Source organism: Leptinotarsa decemlineata, unplaced genomic scaffold (genome assembly GCF_025532065.1).
Source record: "Leptinotarsa decemlineata unplaced genomic scaffold, Ldec_3_MD MMD2_tig00000505_RagTag_RagTag, whole genome shotgun sequence".
Lineage (NCBI taxonomy): Eukaryota > Metazoa > Arthropoda > Insecta > Coleoptera > Chrysomelidae > Leptinotarsa > Leptinotarsa decemlineata.
In genome coordinates this window covers 17,896,911-17,908,969 of record NW_027412549.1, presented here as the reverse complement: position 1 = coordinate 17,908,969, position 12,059 = coordinate 17,896,911, and the positions used below count along the sequence as shown (strand labels likewise).

Here is a 12,059-nt window from a genome sequence, read left to right as displayed (position 1 = left end):
ATCAATGTTAAATAAAACTGAATATTATGACATCGATGATTTTGTATTCTGTTTCAGGTCTGCGCTTTGGTATGATGCAGTCGAAAATAGGTTTGATTCAGATTCTCAAGAACTTCAAATTGAGTATCAGTCCAAATACAAACATGCCTTTACAACTAGATCGTGACGCGTTTTTACTGAAATCCGTCGAGACTTTATATTTGAGAGCTGAAAGAATATAATTGAGATATCACTACTTCGTGCTCTATTGAAAATCAAAATTTCACGTTTTTATTAAAATCTGTATCACATTTTTGGTGAACTTATTTGTTTTGTAATAATACCATAGGTGGAATTCAAACTATCCTCATCCTTTTTTTTTTTTGTATCAAGATGGAGAAGTAGAAAGCCAAAAACTTTCTTTCCCAAATAATATAGTAATTATGGAAAAAAATTCAGAACTCATTTAGAAGACAATATTTTACCTATTCAACCAATTTGTATTCAAGTAGTGACACTAAATATTGTGACGTTGAATCTAACAAATAAATAAGTTATGTGAGTCAATTTTTTTCATTTTGTGAAATAACAGCTTTGAAATATTTCATGAATGGTACACATAAATTGAATTAAAAGTACCTGAGAAACAATTTTTTTGTTCAACTTCGACTTTTCATTATATTAGATAAAATAGTAAAATATAAATTTTATCAATTCAAATCACAACATGTTGTTTCCAAATATTAGACGCCTTATTCACCGGACTATTTATCAGTTCTTATGAGATGGTAAATGTGCCAACCGATGTGCCGGCCAAGACCCAACGCCTAATATAATGGAACAACATAAACAGAGAAAAAATCTTTCTACAAAACAATGTGGATTCTGGTGGAGAGGCTACCCAAGAATAGAAATTAGCATGCAAACCGTAGAAAATATAGTAAATCACCTAATTCTGTCACATGATAAAGTAGACTTCAGATGTTACAACGCAGTTTTCCTAAAACATTTTATCAATTATTGTTGAATATATTATTATTCATAATATTAATTTCTTATCAAATATTACAATATATTCAATAATTATTTTACTCACGTATCTATTTTAAGTGAGTGTCAACACTTACCTGCCCATGTAATTATAGAATTGTTGTGGAAAATACTTAAATTATATTTCAATTCTAATGTAATTTATATTATTAACTTTTCACAAAAATAAAAAAAGACAGAAAAAAAATTCTTAATTAATGTTTAAATAAAAAATATTCCATACATTTATGATTGTGTAAATTGAAAAAATTCAAAACAATCACAAGAACTACAACTTATAATTTTAATTATCTTTTTCTTCATCGTCGTCTTCCGACCGCTGTAGTACACACATCGGAAAAGTCTAGGGATATTTTTAAAAATGGCAATTTGTTTTTAGATCGCTTTAGGGAAAAAAAAGTTGACGGGTGATTATCAAACGAATGTAACTTACAACAAAATTTATTAAATGGTCAAAAATACTGAGTGCGCATATAAGCAAAACTAAAAAAAAATATGGCTCTTCTTTGGCACCCCGAAAAAAATCATAATACAAAAAAAATTGGAATCAGCACAAAGTATGGCCTCCACGCTGGTTTATTACGGCCCTACATCTACCGTGCATCGACAAAATGAGATTGTCAATGTCTTGTTGAGGTACATTTGCCCATTCAGCGATTAAAAGCTCTCTCAATTGAAACGTTGTGTGAATGTTCCCCATATGCGGAGTAATTCTTCGTTGAAGCATGTCCCCCCACACATGCTCGATGGGATTCAGGTCCGGTGACTGTGCTGGCCATGGCAATACATCAACTCCTTCGTTGGTGAGCCAGTCTGTCACTAGACGCGCGACATGTGGACGAGCATTATCGTGCATTAGGTGGAAGTTTTCACCAACAGCACCAGCAAACGGACGGACGATAGGTAGAAGACTGGTGTCGAGGTACTGTCGAGCTGTGAGGGAGCGATTTGGAAAAACGAGATCGGTTCTGCCGCCGATCATGATTCAGCCCCATAGCATTACTGTACCACCTCTGTATGTGTGGACTTCCTGGACGTGTCTTAAACGTTCATTATTTCCAGGTCGTCTCCACAGTCTTATTCGACGAGAATCTGGATGAAATCCAAATCTGGATTCGTCTGTAAACAAAACTGTGGCCCAATCATTTGCATCCCAGATTTGATGTTTTTGACACCACTCTAATCTTCTACCGCAATTGCCCCTCGACAAAGGTGGACATCTAAGTGGCCTTCTGTTGTGGAGATCTGCTTCATGCAGTCGATTGCTGACAGTATCACGACCAATGGTTACCTGGTGCGTCTGCTGCAACACGTTAACCAACTCAGGTGCTGTGATTGTCGGTTGTGTTCTTGCGGTTAAGACTAAAAATCGGTCTTGAACTGCAGTTGTAGCGCGTCCTCGCACTGAATGTTATTCGGCTGGACTACCAGTTTCACGGAAACGCCGCCACAATCGACTGATAACACTTTGGGAGACCCCCAAACGAACAGCTACATCATTTTGTCGCATGCCACCTTGAAGAAGCCCTACAGCACAGGTTCTGTCTTCACTGACATCGCTCTGATATGGTGAAGCATTGAGACAAGCTTGCCTAATACACTGGCCAGAAACTGAATAGCTCTGCAACCCCGATTTCCTGCATCCACATCGCGAACCACAACCACTCTTGAAGTTGCAGAATATTGTGTTGAACAATTTTTCTGGAGCAGGTGCTAAAATTGTCTTCCCTACGCATTCTCCAACCCCATACCTGGGGTTCCAAATTATGCCCTAACCAAGTTTGAACTTGATAATGAACACGATTGGAATGTTGATGAGCTGTTGCACTTGTTGGTGGAATATTTGGTAACTGCAGAGATTCATTAAGTTTTATAGACTTGACCTATTGTGCATAACGAAGATGATCGATACTGCCCACAGATTCTGGAGCATTATAGACTGCCAACAAGATTTGGATGCTGCTGCAAGTAGAATCAAATTTGGCAGTTTCTCAAATGCTTTAAAAACTTTTCCTTTTTTGAAAAAGCGCAGAAATGAAAATCAATGACAATTTTGTATTTATCAATAATCCATCGTTGTTCACTTCAGCCTAGTTCGAAAAATGATACTTTGAACGAATTCAATTTTCAATTATCGGAAATCATCGACTTCATGTTGATGATAGACACTACCTTGCAAAGACGAGTGGCCAAACAGCCCGCAACTGGTCTGGAAGTGTGTTCCAATGATTGAGAATCTATTGCCAACAGCATATGCAGGAATACCTTCAGTGAAGATTCCTGCACTGACACCTGCCGGATATAATCCAACACCCTTCGTGGTATCAGCCAGGGGAGTGGTTGTTTTCTGATAGGTGTCAGTCCATTGTTCTACAGTGTAGGAAGTTGAGACTGGCCTGAATGAATTGTTCCTTTAGATTATTTGTTATAAACTTCATATGGCGTGTTTTCGGCCGGGACTAGCGGTTGACCTTAAATGACGCCCTAACCATGCGCTCTCCGCCCTCTATTTCGAAGGAGACTCGAAGAAAATTCACCGTTATGGAAAAACTTCTGAAAAGAACAGTTGTAGGGAATTCAATCCTCTATAATTATTGTGATGATGAATACAAACAGCGAAAAACCTATAGGAAACGAGATATTTGCAAAAAATAGATTTTTCTGACCATTGACCTTAAATTTCAATAGTCGCTTACACCCATATGCAGATTCTGAGACAACTTTCATGATGTCAAAACACGAGTTCATACAAGGTTATAGCTGAGTATCTCAAATGGTGTACGTAATGTATCTCACCTATTTTACTAACATGACTGGGTCATTAGCGTGGATGAGCTAGAGACTGCTCACTCGAAATCGAAGATAGAATAGGCTCCTCAACCTGAGAATATCCCACTGGAAATTCTGAAATACTCCTCAGCAAACATACAGGGCTTTTCATGATGAGCAATTTTAGATTAACTTTGTTCAGATAATACTATTTCTATTTTGAACCGTTTTCGAGATAAACTGTTTCAAACGGAAATTGACATGGTTTCCTTGTTCATCACTCATTTTTGTAAAACAGATTTCGTTTGATGTTTCTCAATTAGTCACAGATAATACAATGAAAAGAAAATTATTAAAATACTCCTCAACCATCGAATGAAACTTCTCTTCAAACAATAGTTTTATTAACGCTGAAATACGAACTGAAAATAATAAACCCATAAATTAATGAGTTAATTTAATCGTTAGTGTATTTTAGAATATGTTCAAACACATCTCCACCTCTACTTAAACAAACATGTAATCTCTTCAAAAAATTGTCATGTGTAGCGCTTCTGATCAAGTCTGGAGTCAAACTATTGAAAGCAATTGTAACTCTCGATTTCATACCTTCTTGTTATTGGAGTAGGGTAAACCATATTTTTAATGAAACCCCACACGAAATAATCTAATGGATTTCAATCTGGTGTTCTAGGAGGCCAACGAAAAGGTCCATTATTACCAATCCATCTGTCTTCGAAGCTTTCGGTTGAAGCTTCGCTGACTGAATAAGAATTATGGGATGGAGCACCATCCATTTGGTACCATACACGTTCTCTTCACGTTAAAATCATTTGAATTCCATTCCTCAGTAAATCTTCATATTTTGATGCATTCAAATTATCATCATAAAACTCGATATAAAAAATTGACTCATTCTTTATGGCACAAAATACATTGAATTGCCATCTTTTTTGAAAACCCCTTTGGCGAACAACATGGGGATTTTCTGGCGCCCAATAATGACTGTTGTGTCTATTGAAAACTCCATTTTTTGTGAATTTGGCCTCATCTGTCCATATGATATTGTCAAGGAAATGTTCATCCTCTTGAGTCTTGACAAGTAACCATTCAAAGAATTCCACTCTACGAGGTAAATCAGTCTCTTTCAAATGTTGGACACAGTAGAACTTATAGGGATGCCATTTATGCTTATTACGAATTCGACAAATTGTCACTTAGGGTATACCTATCCCCTTTCAGCCTCGTGTAGAGAAGCATTTGGAAATGCATGAAAGTATCCCAAAACTGTTATACCATTGTCATCATCATCCACTTTAGTCTTCTTACGAATGATTTTTGGACGAAAGGTTCCATTCAACCTACAGTTTTTTAGTAGTCGATTTATCACATTATCATTCGGCTTCGGAAGTTGTGGATATCTTTCATGAAATAATCGGCATGTTCTACTTGCAATTCTATTGCACTCACCATAAATTATTAATAAATTCAAGAAATCTTCATTACTGTAACCTAATCTTGACATTATTCTATTATAATTGGTAGCTATCACAATCAGTCAAAACCACCAACCAAAGTCTGGTTTATTTATTTTTCCAAAGCACACTATTAAAAAATATTTATGTGTACTGTTGTACGTTAGAGATCAATACCTCAATGTATACAAATTGTAACTTTTTCTAAGGTAGGTACATACCAATTTTGAATTGACTGATCTGAGACAGTTAAAAAACTGGATCAAAAAGAAATATTACTGAGGATAAAAAAATGTTGAATATCCAAAATAAGTGATGAATTCAAAAAAACGAGCAAGAAAACCACTTCAGTTTCCGTTTGAAACAGTTTATCTCGAAAACGGTTCAAAATAGAAATAGTATTATCTGAACAAAGTTATTCTAAAATTGGATATAGAGCTCAAAAATGTTGAAATACACAGGGCGCTACACACAGCGCTACACATGACAATATTTTGAAGAGATTACATGTTTGTTTAAGTAGAGGTAGAGATGTGTTCGAACATATTCTAAAATACACTAACGATTAAATTAACTCATCAATTTATGGGTTTATTATTTTCAGTTTGTGTTTCAGCGTTAATAAAACTATTGTTTGAAGAGAAGTTTCATTCGATGGTTGAGGAGTATTTTAATAATTTTCTTTTCATTGTATTATCTGTGACTAATTGAGAAACATCAAACGAAATCTGTTTTACAAAAATGAGTGATGAACAAGGAAACCATGTCAATTTCCTTTTGAAACAGTTTATCTCGAAAACGGTTCAAAATAGAAATAGTATTATCTGAACAGAGTTAATCTAAAATTGGATGTAGAGCTCAAAAATGTTGAAATATACAGGGTGTTCCATTTGAAAAAATTGAGTTCCACTCATTTTTTCATGAGATCAAAGTATCTGCATTTTTTGAAGACCCTGTATAAGGCAAATTTAAATATGACTCGGAGTGAAGATCCTCATAGTATCACTTCACTCAATTTCAAATTTGATCGTTTTAGTGCAAGAGAGTTCAAGATTATCAGCATTTATAAAAGTTCATGTTTGGAAAAAAAAATATCGAAATTATTTTATATCTTCTAAACGGTAATACATAGGTATAGGAAAATAGTATATGAATTTGTTGACAAAGTGATAATGAATCATAATATGATATTATATACGGGGTGTTCCATTTGAAAAATAAAAGAAGCCGCTAATTTATAGTAGAAGCGACAACGCCGCTTCATCTGAAATATTTTATGCGTGTAGGTCATATTGATTTATGCATACTGTGAAATTTTCAGGTTGATCCGTTAAATAGTTTGTCAGAAACGGCTAATTAACGCTCATCATGAAAAGCCCTGTATAATACATACGTCTAACATACGTCTAATATACAACAACCTTATAAGACAAGATAAATTATCTGTGAAGTGGAAGCGACCAAAATTACTGTTTTGAAAAAATGGCATAGGCCGATAGATGATCGAATTGCATTCAGACCAATATACTTCCTTGGCGCAGAGGCAAAACTGTACGAACAGCTAATCCTCAAAAGGTTCTAGAAAGAACTGGAGCTAACTGGAAGTCTGTCAACAAGACAATATGGGTTCATTGAAGGACACCAAAATGTAAATGAAACCAAGGGTATTCTGCAAATTTAAAAGGCGCTGAATGAAAGAGAAAGAAAAAAAATATGGATGATCAATCATTGCATTCTATTTCTTCGATAGGGAAATGATTATGAAAATTGAAAATAAGTTCAAAGTCCAGATCAGCAACGGGGTACCACAAGGATCCGTCATGTATGATTGTTCGTTGAGAGTGGAAATGTCAACAGAAGTCACATCAATGGGTAATCGACATTGCGGTCCATGAATGGGCCTAAACACGCCTCAGAAAAGACTTTTAAGCACAAATGAGTGACTTAGTGATAAAATCCATAAGTGCCCTAGCGAAGATTGTGCCACATGTGCAAGGCCCTGAAGCTCCAAAAAACTACATTTGAACGTGGAACAGCATCAGTATGATCTTCAGTAATAGTATCTGCAGAGGTGGCAGGAATGATGAGATATTTCCAATACAACTTCTAATTTAGGAACAGCTGGAAGAATACAATAGAGAAGAAGTAATCATAATGAAATCTTGGCTCTTAGATAGGTGGAAGACCACCTGGACCAATGGCAGACATGGAAGATGGACTTATCCTTTGATATTTGCTATTTAAGTATGGTTCAACACACCGTGTGGGAAAACTGATTATTTTTTGACGCAGGCACGTTTCAGAAATATGTGCTTCAGGAATTATTTCATGACCGGAGATGGGGTGGAATCCGAATTTGTGTCTCCAAGATGATGCAGGATATACAGTATTTTCGTGTTTAAGATGGGACAATCCACAGGAGGGGTCCAGAGAGAAACAGGAAATCTTTTTACAGCCAGTAATATGATGTATTTAGTATCAAGTGAAGAAGAATGAAAATATGCATTCTGAACCATCCACAATATGATTGAAAGCAGAGAAATGAAAGGTATAGTAGGAACAATTGGAATTAACAATGTGCTGGATCAAATTTCTACAGAAAAGAAGGGGTACGCAGGACTTGCACTTCACTAGATATTTCTCTGTCAAAACAAGATGTTAGAGCAGAAGCTATTTTTGAAAAAAATTGAAAGCTTCATGGGATCAAGAAAAATGCTTGTTCAGTGTAAAATGAATTATGAAAAAATCGAAGAAATAGTGAAAAAATCATTCTGAAAATTGAAGTTCTCATACAATAATATCTAATAGTGCATCTCACATAATATCGTTGGTCCAATAACTGAAATAATAAACAGCAGCTTACTAGAGGGAACATTTCCTGACTTACTTAAAACAGCCAAGGTAAATTACCGTCAAATTCATATTTTACCCAGTTTTTCGAAAATACTAGAAAGAGTAATTGCACAACAAATAATTGAATATCTAGAAAAAATTAATCTTTTTTTTTGTCAATACGGTTTCAGGAAAGGCCAAATCACCTCCGATGCAATTATGGCTCTCATTAACAACATTCATGAAGTATTCGAAAATAAAAAGCAATGCATCACAATCTTTACCGATCTTTCTAAGGCTTTTGACTGTGTAAGTCATACCAAGCTTATAGAAAAACTTCACAGGTATGGAATAAGAGGACTAGCCAACAAATTAATATGTTGTTACTTAGAAAGATATCAAGCTGTGTAAGGAATAATTTCAGTGAGACACTGACTTCTAAAAGAGGAGTTCCTCAGGGGTCCATATTGCGACCTCTTCTATTTTCAATCTACTTAAATGATTCACCTGATTTTATGACCAACTGACAACTCAACAATACTGTATGCAGATGATACAAACTTCACATATTCTAAAAACAAAAATGAAAACCTTATTATTCCTACAAATATTATGTTAACGGCAAAATAACGGTTTGATCTCAACGAATTGTATCTAAATCAGAATAAAATTCAAACTTGTATTTTTACAACTGATTATACATCTGTTGTCAAATGTGTCAAATTCCTTGGTGTATGTTTAGATAATCTCATGTCTTGGATATCTCAAATTGACTATTTTTGTAGCAAATTGTCAAAAACAGTATTTGCTATACACTGCATATCACATCTCACCAATAAAGATATTGCTATTACAGTTTACTTTGCACTTTTTCTTTCTGTCATGACATATGGAGTATTAAGTTGGGGAAATGCAGCTGATACTCACCTGCAAAGAATATTTATGGAGCAAATGGCAGCTGTGCGCTCAATTCTAAAAGCCAAATTTGATGACTCTTGCAAACCAATTTTTGAAAAACTAGGTATCATGACACTCTACTCTAGCATTGTGTACGAAAATCCTATATATATATATATATATGTATATATATATATATATATATATATATATATATATATATATATATATATATATATATATATATATATATATATATATATATGTATATATATATATATACATATATATATATATATGTATATATATATATACATATATATATATACATATACATATATATATATATATATATATATATACATATATATATATATATATATATATATATATATATATATATATGTATATATATATATACATATATATATATATATATATGTAAACGGTCATTTGTCAGCCCGTAGAATATACGATGTGAACTCTGGTCAGCCCTCGGAAACGTCGGTCGTCCCGGTTTCGGGCTCACCAACGTTTCCCACTGTATATAGTGTTTTTTGGACTTGTTATCATGTGAAATGACGTTTAGCAAATTTTCGGTTGGGCCGACCATTACACCATATACACATAGCTGATACACCACCTACTTTCACAAAACTTCGCCAGGAGGCGTGGCTGTGTAATTGTATACACCTGATGTGAATAGTGTCTTTGTGAGCCCAGGTTTATACGAACACTTTCAATGGATAGCATGTTGGTCAGCCCACAATCGGGCAACGCTGCACTTGCATTTCATGATTCTAACTAGATTTTCGTGGTGCAGAAATTCGATAATAGAAATGGAAAATTTTTTGAGAGATGTAGAATTTTATGAAAAAGTTCCTGTTTTGTATGTTTTTTGTACAAGCGTTCGTGTGCGTGCATCACCCTATATCTATACAAGCAATTTAGATCAGGAATTGTTTCGCATTTAAAAGTTTTATCAGAGCTTCGTAACATATTCACTTGTAGAAAAATGCTTGATCTGAACTCATACTTTCCCACATTCGACTACTTACCCGAAATCAGCTTTTTCGGATAACGGTGTCGAGTACGGAAATGTACTGTTTCCGTTCTAGTTAGGATAATAATAATATAATTACTAACAGTGCGTTATTCCATTTAGCTTGTCGAAGCAATTTTAACCTCTGCACTATCTTAGATACAAAAATTTGAATATGTTATAAGTTGAAAATATCAATATAGTGTTCGGAATCACACGTTAAAATGTAAGACCTCGTTAATCTATAGCTAGTACAAGTTTATACTTCTGAGGGTTGTCGTTCGTAGGGGTGCGACAGACATATTTTAAACCGTTTCCTGTTTGTATTTTCAAATGTAGATTTTCAAATTCTAATTATTTGGCATGGACGCCTCAACAGAAATCGCGTTGTGTAAATCAATTTTAGACATTAAGCAGGAAACTTCGGATTTGAGTTTGAAATTGTAGATTTGAAAACCTGACTGCACAAAAATAATCGAAGTGTGACTGAGTAGAAATGAGTAGATGAAAAATGACATTTTTTTCACAATCGAAAAATCTAAAATGTGATGAATGATCTGGTATTGAATTTATTGAGAAATGAATAGTGAATATCCAGAATGCAGCAGCACTACGGATTTCCGATATATAATTTAGTTAAAAAATTAGGTAAAAATCGCACTAAGTATGTTTTCTATGACGAAACGAAATTCTGAGTGACTAGCATAAGGTAAGATATAATTTGTGAAACAGATATTAGTAATAAGTTTCAATTCTCTTTTTCTTAGCAATAGTTTTTTCGAAAACTCCCTTTCAGTTTTTGGAGGTATGATGTTGTTCAGGTTGAACATAATGAAGTGGAGATTAAACCAATGTTTTTTTATTATGTTGACTGTTCATGACTATGAATACGTCATATCATCATCGATTATAACCTGCAGCAGACATTTCAATCAAAATAAAAAAGACTTGGAATATTTCAGCACAGAAAAAATTTGATCAGGTTGAATAAACCTTTATTTGAATGGAGTATTATTCTTCAATTTGAGAACTGCTGACAAAAATTGTTCGGTAAACTAATAAACACGTAGAATGAAAAAATAACATAATTTCTAATGAAATGAAACTACAACATGGGTAAAAAAATATCAAATGAAAATTATTAATATTATTTCTTCTTTCTATAACAACAGTAAACGTATTATTTGATTGCAGCCCAGTTTCTATTTTTTAATAATGATGAATATTTATTTTCCTTATATTTCATATACAAACAAGAACTAATTCAATTCTTTCACTTCTTTTTTTTTTTCGGAGCGAAAAACTTTTTACTATATTTCGTTTTGCTCCTTAGACCAAGTTTGTTTTTGAGAAGGTTTTATTGTTTTCAAAACTGTGCGTGTCTGATGATCTGAAATGAGATCAGTTTGTTGAAAAACTCTATCAAGATATCAAACGGGTTGAAAATGGATCCAAAAATGAATGATAAAAATAAAAAATGGAAGGACGATACTGAAAAGTGATTTGACTCATTTCCAACCTATACTCAGAGATACGGATGATTCCAAAACAGCTCAAAATATAAATAATTGATTGCATATAGGGAATTTTTTTCAAAAGGAGCCACGTTCAATATCTCCATAAATAAGACAGTAATGTAAATTTCCCGAAACACCTAATTTTTGTGAAATAATATAAGGTATCGCTAAGATGCGTACACACTTCTCTTCAAAATATCAAAAAAAAATAACCCCATATATGCCATCTATTGGATAAGTGATTTTATCAGGAATTCAATGATGATTTTTCAGGGTTGATTTCTAATTTACTGTGAAGAAGGACCTTGAAGTATAAGTGAACGACTTTTTAGATTAATTGATACAATCTCTCACAAAAACGTATACAACAATTATTTCTATTGTCAAGTTCCTAACAGAAAACAACTTTTGTCGCGTTGAATTATATCTGTCGGATTTTTGGCAAAGTTTCTCACACAAAACACTTCAAAATACTTTCTAAAACTCACAGCCAAAAAT

The 12,059-nt window shown here is 33.9% G+C and overlaps 1 protein-coding gene across 2 annotated transcripts in view; it reads left to right on the top strand.

Annotated features, from left to right (window-relative positions):
- LOC111511541 (cytochrome P450 6a2) overlaps positions 1 to 542 on the top strand; it is a 33,260-nt gene extending 32,718 nt beyond the window's left edge. For both annotated transcript variants that reach the window (XM_074174121.1, XM_074174122.1), the window contains exon 8: positions 58 to 542. In XM_074174121.1, the coding sequence (XP_074030222.1) occupies positions 58 to 221 (164 nt within the window). In that variant the 3' untranslated portion in view covers positions 222 to 542. The remainder of the gene's footprint in view (positions 1 to 57) is intronic.
- Positions 543 to 12,059: the final 11,517 nt, after the last annotated feature.